The 22037-nt window shown below is 47.0% G+C and overlaps 1 protein-coding gene across 1 annotated transcript in view; it reads right to left on the bottom strand.

Moving 5' to 3' along the window:
• Tvp23a (trans-golgi network vesicle protein 23 homolog A) overlaps positions 1-18571 on the bottom strand; it is a 32678-nt gene extending 14107 nt beyond the window's left edge. Inside the window, exon 1 of the mRNA XM_027423912.2 lies at positions 18444-18571. Coding sequence (XP_027279713.2) covers positions 18444-18571 — 128 coding nt within the window. The remainder of the gene's footprint in view (positions 1-18443) is intronic.
• Between the last annotated feature and the right edge of the window lie 3466 nt (positions 18572-22037).

The following is a 22037-nucleotide window of genomic DNA, read 5'->3' as shown; positions in this document are numbered from 1 at the left end:
ACACTGTAACCCTGACTACATCCTGTCAGGCCATGACAGTAGTGACTTCTTCAGGCCCACCTTCAGGAGATCAAGACTGCTCTCAGACACCTTCGCCAGAACTGCTTAACCACGTGTAGACTCTTGCCAGCACTGTCTCCTTTCTTTCTCCAGTTAAACTCAATGCTCCTGCTAACACCCTGAAGACAGAGTTGGGGGCCCTGGACCCATCTATCTTGTCCTTTTCCCAATGTGGCCACACCGAACACATCTCTCTTTCTTGTCTCTTCTAGTTGGTAGGTGGCCCAGCTCAGCTGGCTGAGACTGCTGGCTAAGGCATTATCATCTTCCTTTCTCAGTCACCTTCCTGCTAGCAGCAGCCTTTGAGCATATGCATGAATCTGGTCTCAAGTGAGACCAGAATCAGAGGCTGAGAACAAGACAGCTCAGCCACACTGACAAGGACCCCAGTGAGGAGAACACCAGCTCCACTGTTCTCTGTCCTTCTGTGTAAATTTGAATGAAACAGTAGACCAAGAAAGACCACAGGAAGCTGGCCTGAAGTTTGCACAGAGACACAACTGCCTTCCAGGACAGATGGACTCACAGAGTAGTGTTCTGGTGCCTTGGATAGCCCATCTGTGGTTCGGGGAAAAAAAAAAAACACACCTAAAAATCCCCAACTGGTAGTTGGTCATTGCAGCTGGATGCCTGAGGAAAATTCCAGAACACAAGTCCTTTTTCTAGGTTTATCAGTTCCTCTTTAGATGAGGGGAGTGGGATGGGGTGGGACATCGGATATGGGGCACAAATGTCAGCCTCCCAGTGACAGAGTCCAGATGCTCAATCCTGCCCTGGAGGAGACACAAGACTGTGTGTGTGTGTGTGTGTGTGTGTGTGTGTGTGTGTGTGTGTGTGTGTAGACAGAGGACAACCTCAGCTGTCATTTTCCAGAAGCCATATACCTCATTTTTGAGAGACAATGTCTTTCAATGGTACCTGAGGCCACTGAGGAAGATGGCTGGCTGGCCAGCCAGCTTCAAGGATCTGTCTCCCCAGTGCTGGGTTTATAATGCAGCACTATGCCTAGGTTTTCCCATGGGTCTGAGCGTTGAACTTAGTTGTTACACTTGCAAGACAAGCACTTTGTAGATGAAGTGCTCTCTCTGGTCCTGGGCTTAGTCATCTCTCCACCTGCTCACTCCTGATCTCCCGGGAACCTGCTGGGATTGTAGCACCTTCACCACCTCATCTTGTCATCAACAGCCTTCTGCTTCGTTTCCAAAGTCAATTCATAGCCAAGAATAAAGCAGAGGTAGGGGGACAGGGGATAGCAGGCACCCAAGTCTGAGGAAGCAGAAATTTCTATCACCCTCCAGGAAGCCTGGGGCTGTGCACACTCAGGACCTGCCACCAAGGCACTTGTATCTCATTCTTCTGTAGAATGACCCAGGTGCAAGGCAGTCTCCATCATAACAGATGACAACATGGCCTTCTGATCCCACCAGAGCCTGGATGGGTGGATTCTGGGGCCATCAGGATGTTGGAGTAGATGCTGGTTGCCAAGTGCTCACAGTTCTCACTAAAAGTCTGTACAGCTGAGGTTTGTGTATGGAAGTGAAGAACAGAGACTTCCCTCTGACCACCACAGTTTTCTCCTCTTGTTTCTGTTCTTTATTTTATCTTAAAGGCATAGACCAACTTTAGAAGCTGGTTGGCTTAGTATCAAATAGAGGGAAGTACATGGGGATGACTCAGCAGGCCGTTTGCTCAGCCCAGGCTGCAGGGGTTCACCTAGCACCAACCACAGTCTGAATTAGGCCTGATCTGTTCTCTGATGCTGCTGGAGCCCTGGACCCATCCTTTAGCCAAGCCTCTGGAGTTTTCTAAAAACATAGAGACCCAAAGAACTGAAACCAGAGACTCAAACAAAGCTATGTACTGTTTACAGCTGTTCACAAAAGTATTAATCAGAATGGACCAAAACAAATGCCCCAAATGTCCACTGATTGATAAGCAGAAAGTGATCTAACCATGCGGTGGTCTATCATCAGTTACAGTAACGTGTGGTACGTGCTCTAGATGGTCCACCCTTGAAAACCTGATGCTAAGTGATGCACAAAAGGACAGGTGTCATGTCTGGAAGTTTGTATGTGGTGCCTGGAACAGTCATAGAGACAGAGATAGAAAGGAGGATTGGGGCTGGGCAGCTCAGTGGTTAAGAGTACTTCCTTGTTCTTGCAGAAGATCCCACTTTTGGTTCTCAGCATCCATGACAGGAGGCTCACAATTGCCTGACTCCAGCACCAAGGAGTTAGACAACCTCTTCTGGCATCTGAGAACACCAGCACACATGTGACATGCACGTACGAACACACACACACACACACACACACACACACACACACACACACACACACACACACAAAGAAAAGAGAGGATTAGAGATTATTGAGGGCTGGGGTAGGAGCAGTGGAGACTGTTTTCTGAGTACAGTCCGGAAGATGAGAGAATTCCTGGAAGGGGTGGTGGTGGTATCTGCACAAAATGAGTGACGTTACTACCACAGAACTATGCGCATGGAAAATTAAAATGATCAACCAGACTGTTCAGTGAGTAAAGGTGCCTGCTGTCAAGCCTCACAACCCTGTTGAACCCCTGGGACCCACATGGTAGAAGGAAAGAACCAACTGTTCACATTATGTATTCAGTGTGTGTGTGTGTGTGTGTGTGTGTGTGTGTCACATCACAGGTGGAGGTCAGAGGACAACTTTCTGGAGCCCTTGCCTTCCACCACGTGGGTTCCAGGGATCCAACTCTGGTTGTCAGGTGGAGACCTTAACCCACTAATCATCTCACTGGCCCAATAAATATAATTAAAAAAAAACTTTTAAAAAAGAAAATGGTTAAAATGGTCAGTTTATTACAATAAAAATGTGAAGAAAAGCAGTGAAGTACCTTTGTATAAGTGCCTGTGTCCACCCTCAACTGCAAACCAAACATATTCAAGCATGAGGGCCAGAGTTCGGATTCCCAGGATCCAAATATAAAACCAGGCATGGTGGTTTGCACCTAGCATCCCAGAGCTAGGGAGGCAGAGACAAGGGTGTTTCTCTGGAGCTTGCTGGCCAGCCAGCCTAAGTCAATCATCTCCACTGGTTCACTTTCAGTCAGTTCACTGGAAGACCCCATCTCAAAAAATAAGGTGGAGGATGACTTGATGTCCATGTCAGATCTCCACATGAATACTCATTTGCAGCCCCACCCCACCCCAAACATACATGCAAAAATATTTGAGGGGGAAAAACTAAAATCATTACGCAATATGGCCTAACATTTGTGTAGGTGACACTGTCATTGTATAGATGCAGCAAGTCCTTTAGATGTGGCTGATGGCATATGGGAAGATGTTCATAAGTTGCATGTCAAAACTATGTCATTTTATATAAGGATGTGACCATCCTCAGATTTTGGTACCTAAGAAGAGTCCCGGAACTAGCCACCTTGGGTGCTGAAGGACAAATGTCCAACTCTGTGGAGGAGCCTTGAAAACACCATGTTAAGTAAAAGAAGCTAGACACAAAGGGTCACGTGTGATGATTTAATTTCTATGGGCTATCTAGAATAGGCAGACGACAGTAGGGTGTGTTAATGGTTGTCAGGGGCTATGGCGAAAGAGATACAGAGTCTGTGTGGTGGGGTTTCCCTTGGAGTGATAAAAATATTCTGGAATTAGTGGGGGAAGTGTGCATGGCACTGTGAATGTACTCAGGTCTGCTAAGAGGAAGGGGGTGGGGAGAAAGAAGGAAAGTGGGGGAAGGTGGGCCCTGATGTCACTGACTCTCTTTCAGAAAGAAGGCAGCAGAATGGGCCAGACAGTCCTCAGTACAAGCTCAGACTCTGAACTTGGCAGTTGCCCTGGTTCAAGTCTCAGTTCCTCCACCGAGCTCAACAAAGGGAAGATGGCAGAGGAGTTTCCCTGTACTGCCAGTACCACGTTGCTATCCCTGGTCATTGCCCACCAGGCAGTAATCTAGGCCCTTTGGTGTGTCATATTTCTCATGTAATTGTCCCCACAACTCCATGAAGTTCGTGCTGATCACTTGTGTGATCTTGAAGCTTGGACTGTGTGCCAGTGTCCTGTCTGTGAAATGGGAGAAGTCAGAGCTGCCACGATGCACACCTCCCAGGGGGCCTGGTTCAACCACAGTGTGTGGGAGTTGCACACCTGGGAGTAGTAGAGGGTATCAGAGTGTAGCCACAGCAGCACCAGGGCAATGACCCGGGATAACAACGTGGTACTGGCAGTACAGGGAAATGCCTCTGCCATCTTCCCTTCGTTGAGCTCAGTGCTTTTCCAGATGGGAACTACCAGGGCCATGGCTGTGGCTAAGGGGTGTGGGCCAGAGACACAGTTCCATAATAGTGCCTCAGCAGCCTGAAGAGCTCTGGAATTCTGACCCTCCTGCCTTGTCTCCCGTGCTAGGATTATAGACATGCTGGGGATGCACCCAGGGCATCATGAATGCTAGGCATCCCACCCCAGCACCAGAGCTGATGGTCTTTAAGAGCAGATCTTTAAACACAGACTGAAGAGTGAATGGGCATTAGGAAGAGGGGGGCTCTGGGAAAAGAGGCCCAGACTCAAGTGTACATCTGGGCCCCAAGAGAAAGCTACACCCTCAGGGTTTAGCATAGAAGTCAGGTATACAATTTTGGTGGCCTCTGAGGAACATGCTAAAGGGTTTGTAAAGTCCTCTTTCCTTCTTTTGCATCTGATAAAGGAATATGTTTGTGCACATTTATTCTTTAAACATGGCATTGCTGGTTTAACATGCATCTCTCTCTCTCTCTCTCTCTCTCTCTCTCTCTCTCTCTCTCTCTCTCTCTTTCTCTCTCTCTCTCTCCCTCTTTTTCTCCCTCTCTCTGTGTAGGCCAGAGGTCAACATCTGGTTCTTCTTCATTTCTGCACCTTATTTTTGTGACAAGGTCTCTCACTAAACCTGAAGCATTCTATTTTAGCTAGACTAGCCATCAAGAGAGTGCCCCTGGAATCCTCTTTCCTCAGCCACCCACCCCTACCTCCTATACCTCCCCACCATACTCATCTTCTGCCCCCTAGCACTGGGGTTACAGAAGTGGGCCACTATGCCTAGGTTTTATGTGAGTGTTGGGCATTTGAACTCAAGTCCTCATGTTTGCACAGCAAGCACTTTTCCCACTGAACGGTCCCCAACCCTCTTAACATTATTTGAAATATCTCTATATAGAAGGAAGACTTTGTCTTGTGTAGGCAACCTTCCCAGTAAATTTTGTTAACTGTGCTGTAATTCTTGGCTCTCAGTAGGCGAGATACTTCAACTGGACTTGGGGGTGAGGGATTCCCAACATTTCTTCCAGCACAGACATCATTCAACCCATAAATGGGGTGTGGGCCAGAGACACAGTTCCATAATAGTGCCTCAGCAGCCTGAAGAGCTCTGGAATTCTGACCCTCCTGCCTTGTCTCCCGTGCTAGGATTATAGACATGCTGGGGATGCACCCAGGATGCCCACCCAGGATGCACCCAGGATGGCCCACTTTTCATCACATCATAGGTGATGTGAACTGCCTAGATTGAAAGCAAAAAAGCAATTATGTTCACAGGGGATCTGCTGCAGAGGGCTCTGGGTAGGGGTGGAACCATAATGCTAAATCCACTACCTAGTTGCATTGGGTAGGCCTCCATGTCTTCTGAGCTTCTGCAATTTGGTTTGTTGATGGATGGTGCCACAGGCCAGCAGCTGCCTGGAACCAGGGGAACAAAGGTCCACTCTGACAGCCCTAAGCATTGCAGCTGTTCCCAGAGCATCAGGCTTGACCTAAAGGCCAGAACTAATAGCACAGGTAAATACATCATACCCGGTCTCCAAATTCCAGGAAGAGAGGGAAACAAGGATATGATGAGGCTGGGCATTTGGGATATTCTAGAGAATAGAGAAACTGCTACACTGTGAATCAACTCATAAAGACAGAGGCACATAGGAAGAGGCTCATATTAGCCAAGGCGGCTGAGTATGGATGCTTGCTGTCAAGCCTGACCACCTGAGTTCAATCCCTGGGACCCTCAAGGTGGGAAGAGAGAACCAACTCCCACAGGTTGTTATTCGACCTCCATAAGCCAGGGTGGCATATGTGTGCTGCATCAACCAACCAAGCAATGAATACATTAAAAATGAAATCATATCTTTGTCTGTGATTTCACAGGATATATTTTAAAATCAATCACTGGTCACCTACTGGAGGAGGCAAGGAACTGGCTCATGACTTTCACAAAATCTGAAGATGAACTGCAAGAATTCAGGGATGTGTTCATATTTCCTCTATGATGTATACCTTCCAGTAACTAAATGTTTAGCTGAAGATTGTATTAGTTACTTTCACAGCACTATGACCACAGCACATGACAGGGACTGGGTAAGAAAAGGTTATTTTGGCTCATGGTTTTAGAGGGTTTCAGTCCATCTTGGTGGACAGGTCATGGTGGCAAGGACATGTGAATGGAGACTGTTCATAGCAGACCAGGAAAGAGAGGGGGAAACCAAACTCAGGGCTTCTGCAAGAGTAGGTGCTGTTAGCTATAGCCATCTCTCCAACCCACTTTCAGGCATTTCAGTATTTCTGGAATCAGGATGCTTCACTGAAGGCTGCATGTCTTCCACCCCATGTTCAGTTCTCAGCTCTGCCTCCCAAAACAAAAGCATCAGCACTGCTCCTTGTGTGGGGGATCAGAGACAAAGGCCATCTCTGGGCAGGGTTACACAATGGGAGAACTGAGTGGCACCCAATCCACTCAGCCAGCACTGACTCCCCACCTCTGCCAAGTGTGGGAGTCCCCACAGGCTGGCTTTTTAATTTCCTGTAACCACATGGTGGTTTTCAAAGTGTCCCCATTTCTTGGCATAGAAGGCTATTTCAGATCGGGTCAGAATTGTTTCTGCCTCAAGTTTTGAAGTCCTCCTAGACATGCCACCAGAAAACTGGTCTGAAATATCCAGGGCCTAAGCAGAAAAATCAAAAGTTAATTTCTTGGGTTACAGACTGAGTTCAAGGCCATCCAGCAACTTGGTGAGGCTGTGTCCGAAAATAAAAAGCAGAAAAAGAAAGCTGGGGACAGACAAAAGTTTATCTAGCACTCACAAGATTGGGTGGGGGAGCAAACTCCAGCCTGGGGGGGGTAAAGATTTGGAATCCACTTCCCTCTCTTGAAAGAATCCTGGGTCCCTTGAGTGGCAAAGGTAATTAAGAATCCATATCTGGGAGGTTGAGGCAGGGGGGGTTCTGAGTTCCAGACCAGCCTGGGTTACATAGCAAGACTTTGTTAGACACACACACACACACACACACACACACACACACACACACACCACCCCCACCACCACCACCACCACCACCACCACCACACCAACAACAACAACAACAACAACAACAACACACTGGGATTGCAGGTTAATAGGATGTAGGGGAAGAGTGGGGCATCTGTGATACCGACTGGGTTCAAGAACATAAACATATGTTTAAAGACAACATTGCCAGAACTGTCTCTCAAGGGCACAAAAACTGTAAAGGACGCATGGAAAAAATGCAGATTAAATAAAGCATGGGGTTCTTTCCCTGTGTTCTGCTTCTGGAAGAATGTCCTGTTCTTAATGTACAGGGATGAGTGAGCACGGAAAGGGCATATGGTAGCTATTTGTGCCTTTCCTTTGTTGATGTATTGATTAGTGGGTTTACTTTGAGATAGGGTCTCATGTAGCCCAGGCTAGCCTTGATCTCCCTATATAGATGAGAATGACCCTGAACCTCCTCCAATCCATCTCCTCTGCCTCCCACATGCTGGGATCACAGGAGTCTACCTTCATGCCTGGCTTTGCAGTGCTATTCTAAAACACTGAACTTCCAAAATCCTTCTGTGGAGCTGGAGATATGGCTTGTCCATAATACCACTTGTTGCTCTCCAGGGGACCTGAGTTCATTTCCCAGAGCCTACTTTGGCAGCTTGGAATAGTCTGTAACTCCAGTCCCGGGCATCTGATCCCCTCTTCTAAACTCCATGAGTACCAGGCACAAACGTGATACATATATATGCACAGCTAAAACATTTTTACATGTAAATAATTTTGAATTTCTAAAAGAAAATATTTTTAAAAGATATTTTAAAATCCCTTTGTGGATATTAACTTGAAGTGCTATTTTTCAAGTTAACATATCTAGTGGCCATATGCATCAGCATACTAAAAATAGGGCATTGTGTATTTGGGGCCTATGTGTATTTTTGTTTGCAGGTTTATTTGGCATTCAGAGTAGCCACAGATAGGCCATTCAGGTGCCTCAGCAGGTAATGGAGCCTGCCAACTTCAGCCCTTGGGACCTACAAGATGGAAGGAGAGACTCCTCCAAGTTGTCCTCCCACCTCCACAAAGGCCATGACGCGCTCTACACACTCGTCTTTTTAAAAAAGGAAAATAATCACTGATGCTAACTTGACCTTGTTTAAGTTGCCTAAAGACACAGAATTAATTTTAGGATAAAATATTTTTCAATTTATCTTCAACATCATTCCATAAATATTACTAAATAAATTTAGCTTCAAGCAATAGCCCACTGATTGGGTACCTGCTGCTTGCCAGGTATAGGCTGGGGCAGAGTGCACTGAGCAAAATGGAGAGCTGCACCCTTCTACGGTGAGTTATATGGATGCCAATGTGGGGTTTCTACGTAATGCGGATGGGGTCAATAGAGCCATCAAAATATTGCAGCACCTGCTCCGTCCATTACAGTAGACAACAGTGCACAGCATCACCAGCTAGCCCTGATTTCAGAGCACTGACCCCTTTAGTCACAGAGGCTTGTCCCATGGCAGAGTGTGCTGCTCAACGACGTATTTATAAATGTAGGAGCCCAAGATGTGGACACAGCTTCTGGCCAATGGGCCAGGATCAGTCAGGGACTGTAAGGAACCTGGGTTTCAACTTGAAGTTCCTAAAGGGATCTTTTCTAAGACAATGTCACCAGCATTTATGACTGCCCTTTGTACCAGTATTTTGATATTTACCCCTCCCAATCTAAAACGGAGCTCCATGGACTCTGACCGATGTCCATCCCTCATCTCCAAACACTTTCCAGACACGGGGGCAAGGTTCGGGCCAGTTACCCTTCAATGGCCTTGCTGCTGACACAGCTCATACAGACAAGTTCATGTGAATAAGAAACACACATGGAAGGGGAAGTGTAATCTTCAGAGATTCGAGTAGTTAATTTCAAAATAAGTAATGATGTGCCTGATCAAAGAGAACTGAAAGCTCATAGTTCCCTGATTTTGAGGGTTATTTTTCCTTTGTGTTCCAGAACCTTCCTTAATCTTAAACTGCCTACTCCTGATGGAACTGCCATATGTATCCGGTTTAGGTTTTGCTGTTGTTGCTGTTGTTGTTGTTGTTGTTGTTGTTGTTGTTGTTGTTTGAGAGGGTTGATAGGGTCTGGAGCTGAGGCTGGCTTCAAACTTGCAAACTTGCTCGGTTGCCCAGGTTTGCCTCAAACTTACAGATTCTTCTGCCTCTGATTCCTGAGTGCTGGGATTAAAGGTGTGCTCCGTGATGCCAGGGTTTGAAATTTTTTTATTTACGCGTCTTAATTTCTCTATCTTTCTAGATTGATTTTAGACAGCAAGAGCGAATGTGTTCCCCAAAGGCACATGGGAGTCTTGGTGAGGGTTGTCATCTACTAAACGGTCAGACATTTAGGTTAATAAGAAAATCAAAATTATTGTTTCCTTAGCATTCTGGAGCATGGTGTGTGTGTGTGTGTGTGTGTGTGTGTGTGTGTGTGTGTGTGTGTGTGTGTGTCTGTATGTGTGTATGAGTGCTTGCATGTGTGTGTGCCTGTATATGTGTATGCTTATATTGTTTCGAAAGAATGACTGGTCACCAAACCATCCCAAGTGCTGTCACCCACCCCCTTCCTTCCTTTCCCCTGTCTTCAGCTTCTCTTGATCAACATCACACATAGAAGTAATGAAACAGCTCCAAGTTCCCTTAAACACTAGTTTTAGCTTATCTAGACCCGGACTCTAAATAGAAGCTGGGCCTGATGGCACATATCTATAATCTCAGCACTCAGGAGCTGTCCAAGGGCATCTGGAGGACAATGCCATTTTGGCTAAATAGTGAACTGAAATCAGCCTAGGCCTTATGACCAATTAACTGAGGAACAAAACTCTTAAACTCCCAATAGAGAATATTATAAATCCAAATTGGTGATTTTGATTACAGGGTACAGTATCTGAACATTTTTAGTTGCCACCAAGTGAGGGTTTGGATGCAGAGGGCAGACATTCTGCTAATGACCCGCAGTGCACAGGTCACCCTACCACAAATAGTGATCTGGTCATGGCAATGGTGATTGTATACTTGTAATGCCACTGGAGAGGTAGAAGTCAGAGGATCAGGAGTTCAAAGTCATCATTGGCTACAATGGGAGTTCCAGACCAGCCACCCTCCTCAAAAAATAAAAAAAGAAGAAGAAAAAGAAAAAAGGTTGGCCAGAAGGAGAAGCTGTGAATAGCTTAGTAGAGGCAATTCCATAACATCTATATTGACACAGAATGTAGAAGTCTTCCCGAGGGAACAACAATGGATTAATCCAGTGCCCCCATTAATGAAGAATAGTATAACATAAAACACAGGCTTGAGAGCTGGTAGGGTTCAGATCCTTGAGCTTAATTCCATTGTGATGTTGAGCAACTCACCCAACTGTCTGCCTCAGTTTCCTTAACTTTGATCTATCCATATATTAGTAACCATACCACAGGCTGACCATGCAAAGGGAGTAGACTTTTTTACACAGACACAGAATGGTGCCTGTGTGTGAGAAGTGCTGGATAACCTGTGCCTGGTTCTTGGGCATGACACATGACTTCACTCTGAAAGCAGCCAACATCATCAAAGCCTCACCATGAGAACAGTTTCTGTGTGCAGCATGGGGAGGTCAACCCACCGTGGACAGTTTTCATTCGTGTGATGCTTGCCTGCACATCTGCAGCCTGCTAACATGTGACTTGACTAAGAGCAGAGGGCCAAGTTCTCAATTTCATATTCATGAGTGGGCATGTCTTCTGGTCCACAGATTGCTTGCCTAGCATGCACAAAACTCTGGGTTTGATTTGCAGCACAACCTAACTGGGTGTAGTGGTGCACACCTATAACCAGCACTCAAGAGGTGGAGGGCATGAGGATCAGAATGCCAAGGCTACTATTAGCTACACAATGAGTTAAGGCCAGCCTGGGCTAAACTTTAAAAAATCACACTGGGCTGGAGAGATGGCTCAGGGGTTAAGCACTTACTGCTCTTGCAGAGAACCTGGGTTTGGTTACCAGCACCTACATGGCTGTTCACGGCCACCTGTAATTCCAGTTCCAGAGGATCTCATGGGTACCAGCCACGCACATGGTACACATACATATACACAGGTAAAACAATCATACACAGAATAAAATAAATCTTTTTTAAAAATTCACACACAAGCCAGCCGTTGGTGGTGCACGCCTTTAATCCCAGCACTCGGGAGGCAGAGGCAGGCGGATCTCTGTGAGTTCAAGGCCAATCTGCTCTCCAGAGTGAGTGCCGGATAGGCTCCAAAGCTACAAAGAGAAACCCTGTCTCGAAAAAGCAAAAAAAAAAAAAAAAAAAAAAAAAAAAATTCACACACACTCCACCAGACTGAACCAACTGAGAAGCTTTGATCAAACCGTGCAAACAAAGTAGCTTTTACAAACTGGGACAAATACCAACTCCCCCAAATCAGTGTGGGGAAGGGGAAGACTATTACACTGCAGGAGACAGGCCTGAGATTCATGGCATTTGGATTTACTGAGACTTCATGCAGATGGTTCCTTGAAAGTAGAAGCAATGCTGGGTACACACGTGTGTGCACTTGTGCACAAACACTCACCTTAAAAAGAATAAAAAGAAATGTCTTAAAACACAGAATATTTAAAGGAAAAGAAATGGGAAAGAGTGAGTACAGCTTTCCATGGAGACAGTAGCCAGCTTCAGGAAGCTCCTCAGTGCATCATCTCATTTCCACCAAGGACCTGCTTGCACCCCAGGCCTGTGTACAGAGGCTGGGCCGGAAGCCACAAGATAAATGAAATAACAAGCATCTTTGTGTAGCCTGGGAACACAGCGCCTCTTTACATGCATCACTTACTCATTGCTGCCTCTTGTAGTCCTCATATGACAGTATGATGAAGTTACTACCACCCATCTTACAGATTAGAAAACTGAGGCGCTTAAAAGTGTGTGGTCCCTGTTTGAGTTCAGGATCACTGTGAGTAAAGACCTGGGCTGGCACAGGCCTGTCTTGGAAGGATCTGGGTCTCCCGAAGTCCCAAGGATTCCTGGAATTGTCAAACCCGATACTTGCCCCAGGAAGAGGGGAACTGCAAATTGGCAAGACCTTGGACCCAGGAGGATGGAGCCATGAGGAAATGGTGGAAAAAAATGCAGACTGCTGATTTAAGTTAGCCTACCACCCCTAGCAGCAAAACAGCCCAGAGGAATGGCAGAGGCTAAGGCACTTCAAGAGCAGTGGGCTGCATCTCCTGATGAGGGTGCAGTGTGAATGGTCTCTGCCCATGTCCTTCCATGGAGCTCAGAGGCAACTTTACCCAAAAGCCGTTCATGCCTCCAAAGGCATCTGCCACTCGAACCCCAGGGTGCAGGTGTTTGACTGGGGGTGCTGAATTGAGGTTTAAAACTAAGTCTCCCTGACCAGAAGCCCAGGACCCCATGCATTCTTCAAAGTGGCTAAAAGTTCCTCCACTGGCAGTATAGACGAGCTACCACAGCACTCTGGGGTTCACTTCTGGGTGAGTACCTAAGAGAACTGTAACAGTTCTCACAGTAACATTATTAATGAGAACAGAAAAGTAAAAATAACTCAAATACCCACCAACTTATGAATGGATAAGCAAAATGTAGTACATCCATACAATGGGACTTGGTCATAAAGAGGAATTAAATGGGCTAAATATCCAGATAGAGACAAACCTGGAATCCGTGATAGCTAAGTAGGTAAAGACGAACCTGGAATCTGAGATGGATCAGTTGGTAAAGTGCTTGATGTGAATAATATTCCGAATTCAACCAGAAGCAACCATGTAAAAAGTCAGATGTGGTAATTCCTGCTCATAACACCAGTGCTAAGAAACAGACTGCTGTCTAGGGCTAACTGGCCAGCTAACCCAGCCTAAGCCGAAGGTCCCAGGTCCAGTAAGAGACCCTGTCTCAAAAACTCAAGGTGGGCAGGTGCTGAAGAATGAGAGCCAAGGTTGACTTCAGGCCTCTACACATCTGCACACACGTGCACATATGTCACACATGCACACCCCACACATTCTATAATTTCACATGTTAATTCCCTGGGCTCAGGGGTGCCTAGCTGGCTGGTAGGATACTATTTGTGGGTATGTCTCTGAGGATTTTCCAGAAAGGGGACCTTGAAAAGGAGCCCCTGCAGCAGCAAGTGCTGCTCAGACCTCTATCAGGGCCTGAGCACAGAGCAACAGGGAAGAGGAAAAGGGGTTCACTCTCAGGCTGAGCTGACACCCTTAGACATCAGAGCTATCAACTCAGACCTTCAACACAGACTGAGATGTGCAGAGTGGAGCCCCAGGATTCAGACTGGACCTCATGTCCCTGACCCCAGTTCTCCAAAGACTGGGGCCCTCACCAGCTTCATGGGCGTTCCAATTTGTTAATAGATTCTGGAATTTCTCAGGCTCCAAAACCATGTGAACCAAGCTCTCATAACAAATCTCCATACATATATCCAAATATATGTAATGTACAATGATCGATTCCATATAGATGAACACACATACACCTAACACAACTACACAAACACACATATACACACTCACAGACACCTGTGACATCCCTGAACATACACAAATACACATGTACACCTACATATACATACATATATATACATACATACATACATACATACATACATACATACATACACACACATACACACTATTTCTGTATTTCTGGGAAATCCAGACACATACCATTTATATCAAGTGTCCAGAATAAGCAGATTATGAAGTATATTGGCGGCAGCTGGGAGCTTGTGGGAAGGAGAAATGGGAAGTGATTGTCTAATGGGTCCAGGGTTTCCATCTAGGATGGTGAAATAATTATGGAATGAGGTCATGGTGACAGTTGTATAACTGTGAACATACCCAAAGCCACACTGAGCTTCAGACTGTCAGTGAGTTGATGGTTTGCTAGTTGTATTTTGATTGAATATACACATGATATAAGTCCTTGATATATGAGTTCAAGGCCCATGTGGTCTACATAATGTGATCCTGTCTCAAAAGAAGAAAACATCTCTTGAGCTGGGGATGTAGCTCAATTGGGAGAATGTTGGCCTAGCATGAAATCTTAGGCCCAGTCCCAATACGGTATAGACTGAATATAGAGGCATGGCCTTGGAGTCCCAGCACCAGGCAGGGAAACCAGAAACCCAATGTCCTCCTTGGCTACATAGGGAGCTTGAGGCCAGCCTGGGCTACATAACACCCTGCCTCAAAAACCAAAACAACAGCAACCCAAAACAAAAAGCCCTACATAAAATGCTGCATTAGCAAGGGTGTGGAAAGTCCACCGACTGTAAAATGGTGTAGTATCTCTGGGAAATGGTTTACAAGTTCCTCAAAACATAAAAAGAGAACTTCTATCCAGACCACAGCCCGGCTTCTGGGACTATATATAAAAGAATTGGAGGCACAGTCTCAAAGGTGGGGTGTGTAAACCCATTTTCAGGGCAGTATGAGTCACAAGGGTCGAGAGGTAGAAGCCACCCAACTGTCCGTAAGTAGGTGTGGCAGACTCACAAAATGGGCTACTATTCATCCTTAGAAGAGGAGACAATTCAGGGAGAACATTATAGTCAGTAAAAGCAGCAGCTGTAAAGGGCAAATGCTGTGATTCTGTCTTCACAAAATGACTACTCAGATTCACGAAGACAGAAGTAGAATGGTGGTTAGCAGGTGGTTAATGGGAATGAAGAGTGGTTTAATGAACACAGAACTTCACTTTTGCAGGATTAAAAAGTTCTGATTTGTAGAGATTCGAACTTACCCAGCACCACTGCCTTGCACAAAGGGCAAGACAGAGATCAGATACATTGTTGTCTTTTTTAAAAACCTCAATAAAATAAACTAAGCAGACTGGGTGTGGTAGCACAGCCCTGTGATATCAGCACTCAGGTCAGCCTGAACTACATATGGGGACCCTGCCTCAAAAAACCTGGGGGTTTTAAGTCAAATAAACTCTTTTCTATCCAAGTTACTTTTGGTCATGGTGTTTTATCACAGCAGTCGAAACCACAACTAAGACATTCTAGAACCACATAAACCAAGTGTGGTGGCACACACCTGTAATCTCAGCACTTGAGAGGAAGAGGCAGAAGCATCAGAGGTTCCAGCTCATAGCGATACCAGCCTGGGCTACATAAGACCCTGTCCAAAAAAAGAAGTAAGCAAGCAAGTAAATAGAATCCGCTTTGCACCAGGTATGGTAGTGACATCTATAATCACAGCACTAGGGAGGTGGAGGCGGGAAGATCTCGAATCAAACCACACTAAAACCAAAACAAAATGAAGAACCTAATTCTTCACACAGCTGAGTGCACGCATTATCAGGATGCGTAGGCACGCATCCCTTGGGAATCCCATAAGTCCCTATGCAGGCTGATAAATCAGCATTGGCACACCAGAGGATTCTAGGATTGGCAGCTCTCAGATTGATGAGTAGCTGCCTCCAGACCTTTGGTGAGCTTTATCCAGGTCCCTCTACATCACCCACACCTTAACTACCATACAGCAAAGGTAGACTTTATCTGCCAGATATCCTGGGCCACTCTCCTAGCCTCTGCTTTCTTCTCCTAAACCAGTCTGCGATGAGTAACCTCAACTGCCAACTTGAGGAGACCTAGGATTATCTGGGACCCAGGCTCCTGGCATGCCCAATGGGGGTTACCTTTAGTAAACCGATGGAAGGAGAAGACCCACCCACTGTGGGCAGCACCATTCCCTGGGCTTGGATCCTGGACCATATAAAAGGGGGAAACAAAGCTGAGCACAGCATCCCACTACTTCCTGACTAGAGATGCACTCTGATTGGCTGCACCAAACTCCTGCCACAGTCCCACCATGCTGTATTTGGCTCTTGAACCATGAGCCAGTTCTTTCCTTACAATGCTTCTTTTTTAAGTTGTCAGGGCATTTTATCACAGCAACAGGAAAGAGACTTAGACACCATCTTCATCCTGCAGTCCTGACCCCAGCACTGCCCCCAACAAAATCTTTCCAGGGAAAACAGCTCTAGATTTGATTCATCTAGTACAGATTTACATTACAATTAAACAGAACCAAATTCTCTATCTCTACCCACAGTTCCAATGCTCAATATCCACAGGTAGCTAGTAACTACCACCTTATATCTGGTGAATACATCTGGACTGGTTGATTTTAACTGTGAACTTGAGAAGAGTCTTAGAGGGGAATTATCCAGCTCAGGTTGGCCTGTGGGCATGTTTGTAGGGATTGTCTTGATTGTTAATTAATATAGGATGGCCCTAGACAGGGAGTCCTGAGCAGCATTAGGGAGGAGAAAGCTAGCTGAAAGCAAGTGAGAAAGGGTTGCATAGGGCAGCCCCACAACAAAGCAGGACCTGACCTTTACATAACGGAGGGGTCCTTATGCACTAGCCTGGGCAACTCCATAGGCAGGAGCTGGGTCCTGTACACTGACTGCATAGCCCCGGCCACCTGCCCAGGGTCAGGCACATAGGTGATATTCACCAGACACTGAACACATAATTTCCCAGATGGTCTATAAACTCCTTCACCTAGGCTAGGATTCCAGTTACTACAGTATGAATAATGTGCCTCCAGTATCTAGGTCCCAGTCTCTGGTTCTTGTGGATGTTACATTTTATGGAAAAAGGGGCTTGGCATCTTCATTTACTAAAGGATCTAAGAGAGACAGACAGAGGTAGAGACAGACAAAAACAGAGAGGCTCATGTAGTCCAAGTTGGTCCTAAACTCACTACGTAGCTGAGGATGATCAAGAAATTCTGATCCTCCTGTCTCCACTTCCCTTGCACTGGGATTACAGGTGTGTGCCACTATGCCCAGTTTATTTAGTGCTAGGTACGGAATGGAGCCCAGGGCTTCCTGCACGCTGGACAATCACTCTCCCCTCTGAGCTATATCCCCAGACCTCACATAGTAAAGGATACTAGGAAGTGTAAATTACCCTAGATTGCTGAGCAGGCTTGAGACTTGCCACAAATGCCTTTATTAGTGAAAAGTACAAGGACTGTGTCTGTGTGTGTGTGTGTGTGTGTGTGTGTGTGTGTGTGTGTGTGTGCACCCACACGCACCACCATGCCTCCTTTATGCTATTTTTAGGATGGAACCCAGAGCTCTGTGCCGTTAGGCAAGAACTCCACCAATCGAGTTACATGAATCCAGCATGTTTATGATAATCTTTTACAATGACCACAGGGAGTGAATGCATCATATTCCATTCTAGGGACCATTGTATCAGAATCAGAAGATCTGATGGGAGGGGGAGACAAAAGGAACAGCTGAGGATGCAACAGAATGGTAGTACTCTTGCCTAGCATGCACAAGGTACTCAGTTCCATCCCCAGCACCAGATAAAAATAAAGGAATGGCACCAGGGACTGGGCACCAAGTACAATAGGTGGAAGAAGAGATGTGCAAAACGGGCAAGTGGGCGTGGCTGAGCTGGGAACGTTTCTAGAGGATCGGGTGCTTGGGCCACTGGCCAGCATACATCCAAGTCACTTCTCCACTTTAGTCCTGCTGCCTTCTGGCTGATGAAGGAGCCAAGCAGATCTGTGACCTGATGGAAGATAAGTCTGGCTGGCTGGAGAGCTAAGCACTTTCTTATCTACCCAGCTACCCACTGACTCCTCTCCTACACTGCCGTAAAGCCACAGTGCTCTTCTCTGACCATCCAATAAGGCTGCAGGACCCATAAACATTCTCTTCCTCCAGAGTCTCCTATGGCTGCCTGCTTCTCATCATTCATTCTCAGCTAAAAAGTCACTTCCTCAAAGAAACACCTCCTGGTTGTGCTAAGTCGTGAGAGCATCTCTTGGAACCCTCTCTTGTCTTACCATGCTAGTTTTTTCCTAACCCCGTTAATATTATCGCCTCATAAGTAAGCAATCTCCGGACCCAACTGTAAGCTCCAAGGGGACAGGGTCTGTGTAAATGCACACAGTAGTTGCTTTGCATATTTTGAATGAATGAATTGGTGAATGAACGAATTTGCATCTTGGGACTACTGGCCCAAGGCCTGGTCTCAACATACCTGATCTTGGCCTTCCTAAAGGCCAGCTCCTCTTCATTGCCGAAGTCCAGGGACACATCTTCAGTATCGTCCACGAGGGCCTGGGGGACACCAAGAACAGATGGCAGGCCCCACCCATGCACACCCATCCTCCACTCCTGAATGCCCTTTCTTCCCGGACAGGTCTCTGCCCTTCTCCTAGCATTATTCCTTTACCACTCTAGGCTTTCCGGGCCCTCTTTACACTGGGGCCCAGTTCAGCCTTAGACTCCAAGGCCAGTGCATTTATCTTCCTCCTACGGGCTCTTTGCCATCATCATCCTCACAAGGCAGCATCCCGCAGGCCTACCTGCTTCATTCTCCAGGGTACCACGTGACCTTACAGCTCAGGCTCCAGCTCCGCCCTTCACTGCTCAAGGTTTAGGATGCCCAGCAAGCAGCCAGCCTGAGAGATGCTAGGATCTGAGGCTCTGGAGCTTTGCGCTGGTTGTCTGTGGGGGGAGGGGCTCTGCGCAGTGCGCAGGCTCAGGCTGGGGCGGGACCAGACAGGATCCCTCGGGAAGCTGTGCTGAAGAACTGAAGGACGGTGAGAGCTAGGAGCTGTGGTAGGGAGAGAGCAGACCTCACTCAGAACAATGAAGGATGATGACAGGAGTGTGTGTGTGTGTGTGTGTGTGTGTGTGTGTGTGTGTGTGTGTGTGTGTGTGTGTGTGTGTGTGTGTGTGTGTGCGCGCGCGCGCGCGCGCGCCAGTGAAGGATGGGGGCGGGGGGGCGGGGGGGGGGAGCTGCCAGTGAAGGATGGTGGCAGGAGAGAGTGTGTGTGTGTATTGTGGAGATTCCAGACGGGCTGAAAGAATGAATGTACATTAGTATCCAGAAGCCACTCTGGTTGGAAGGAAAGTTCTCAAGTTCTATGAAAAACAGATCTTTTCTGGGTCAGGCATAGGAATACAGGCCTGTGACCCCGACACCTGGAAATCTGAGGCAGAAATTTGCCTTGGTGCATAGAAAAAGAAACAAACAAACCAGGTGTGATCAGGATCATGTTGTTTGGGTTGGTATTGTCATTGAAATGGGCACACTGAGGAAAGTAACTATTGACACATGAAGGCTTTATTGGCCTTCTCCAGGCCCAAGACAGTCACTCACCTCCCCTATGGCTTGCCCCTCCCATTTCCCAATTCCTACCCTTACCACCTTCCAATCTTCCTCAGTCCCCACACCCCTGCCTGGGGCAGAGCTGAGAGCCAGGAACCCAAGACTGCTGGTCTTCCTTTGCTGGTTCTGTAATCATTTTGATGATTGGATGGGATGGACAGGGATGGATTATAGCACTTGGGAGCCAAGGAATACTGAGTGTTACAGCTCGGATGGAAAGGGATTCTGGCAATCAGGAGCCAAGGAATACCACAGGTCACAGTAAGCATAGCAGCTAACAGCCCTGCTTCAGGGAAAGACTTCCCCAGTGTGTTATCTCTGCTCCAGCAGGAGGGGGTTTCCCTGGAGAAGCTGTTACAGTTTGGCTCCAATTCCTCCCCCTCTCCCCCAGCGAAAAGCCCTGCTCCACTCTGCCCAGGGTCATCTCTGCTCCTACGAAAGGTCTCACCTAAATCTCATTCAAGAGATTTATTAGGAGGGAAGAATCCAGGAGAGTGGCTGTCTTCTGCCAGGGTGGCAGAGGACAGCTGGACAGCCACAAGCTGGACTGCCACAAACTGAACAGACACAGGGTTTATGTAGGGATTCTTAGGGGGTGGAGTTTTTCCAGGGAGATTTCCAGGGTAGGTAATGGTCAGATTTCAATCCCTGAGCTTAGGATGGCTAGATCTCCTGCTCAGAGATTGGTTAGTTTTCTGCACAGGTTTAGGGTCAGAGTTGACTCTGATTTCAGGGCCAAAGTGTGTTTATTTCACTGGTCCTTTTTAGCCTTTTGGCTGTAATTTAGGGCCAGGGTGTATTCCTTTCACTGGCTCTGATTCCAGGGCCATAGTGTGCTTCTTTGGCACTGGTTTCAGGGTCAGGGTGCATTTCTTTGGTTCTGGTTGCAGGGCCAAAGTGTATTTCTTTGGCTCTGCTCAGGGTGTGTTTCTTTGGCTGGCCCTTTTTCCTTATAGGTTCCCTTTCTCCCTGCCCACAAGCAGTTGTTAGCCTGACTCCTGGTGACCCTATAGGAAACACTGGGCCACACGCTTCATGGCTGGGGTGCGGTGAGGAGCTGCCTCACCTTTGATCTTCTGGCAGTGCCAGAGGCTGCCAACTGCATACTCTATTCTTCAGGCCACAGAGATGCTGCCTGGGGGAAGGGTGGAGAGGATTCCTCCTAGGACAGAAGACTATCCTCAGGAGCTGAGCCTTTAGAAGTGTTTTCCAAACCATGTCTGACGTGAAAATCCTGGACTGTAACAGCAGTACATAGGAGGATCACAAGTTTAGACTAGCCTGACATACAGAACAAGTTTAAGGCTAGCCTGGGCAACTTAGCAAGACCCTATCTCAAAAAAGAAGGTGTGTGTGTGTGTGTGTGTGTGTGTGTGTGTGTGTGTGTGTGTGTGTATAAGCATACATTCGAGTTTTTGATAGAGTGCTAGAGTGTTTGCCTTACATACAAAAAGCCCTTGGTTCAGTTCCCAGTACCATATATATATATATATATATATATATATATATATATATATATTTCCAAGCCCAGCCTCAGTTCTAGTAGCTTCTAAAACTCTACTACTCAACTGCCACCATAGTCCACTGGAATCAGTATAGCAGATTGCCAAAGCTCCCAGGAGTCAGACCCAGAGCCTTCTCTCTGGCTCCTCACCTGGCAGTGCCCGTTTAAGGGCTGGGGGTGTCTGCTGAAATGGAGTTTGGCTCATCTACCTTGGCAGCAGAGAATTCAGTTCTCTTATGACTTCCATGTGAGATCAAGATCAGGATTGCTCTCAAGGCGTCAGGATCTAAGACCACCAAGGCTGGGCTTTCTGGAAAGGGCTGTTGGCTCTTCTCCCCACCCCCATCCCCCACAGCTGGCTCCAGGCACAAATGTGACACTGAGAAGTAACAGCCACCAGGAGTGGATTGGGGGAAGTGTCCATAGTGGAGGCCAGGTGGAGGTGAGAGGCCGTTGTAGTGCATTTAGGGACTTTTCCTCTGACCCTGAACAGTAGCAGCTGCTACTGTCTGTTGAGCTGGGGACAGCTGGGAAAACCCCCTTGGAAGCCCCATCAGAGCTAACTGATACTGTTGGGGATCCTCAGGAATGGCCACTGCCTCTGCCACGAAGGTCACCTCGTGAACATGAGGTGACTGTTTTCTACCAACCCTGGCCCATCCCCACAAGGCAAAGGATCGGAGGGCAAAGAGCAAGAACTGTGCAGGGAATTTATCATTGGCCTTGAAGCTGGCTCCAGCCTCATCGTAAGTGGGGTTTGAGGGTAGAAGCCCAGGGCTCTGGCAGCATCAATAAGCTGGGCTCAGCTACCTGTCCCATACAGCAACAGGAGAGACGAGGGAGAGTGAAAACAAAAGAGACCGATCAATGCTAGGAAAAAACAGATGACAGGACCTAGTGACCCTGAGCTCATCTTCAGGGTACAGATACAAGCTTTAAGTTTAGTAAAGGGA

This window comes from Cricetulus griseus, chromosome 7 (assembly GCF_003668045.3).
Source record: "Cricetulus griseus strain 17A/GY chromosome 7, alternate assembly CriGri-PICRH-1.0, whole genome shotgun sequence".
Lineage (NCBI taxonomy): Eukaryota > Metazoa > Chordata > Mammalia > Rodentia > Cricetidae > Cricetulus > Cricetulus griseus.
This window is presented reverse-complemented; position numbering and strand designations above follow the sequence as displayed.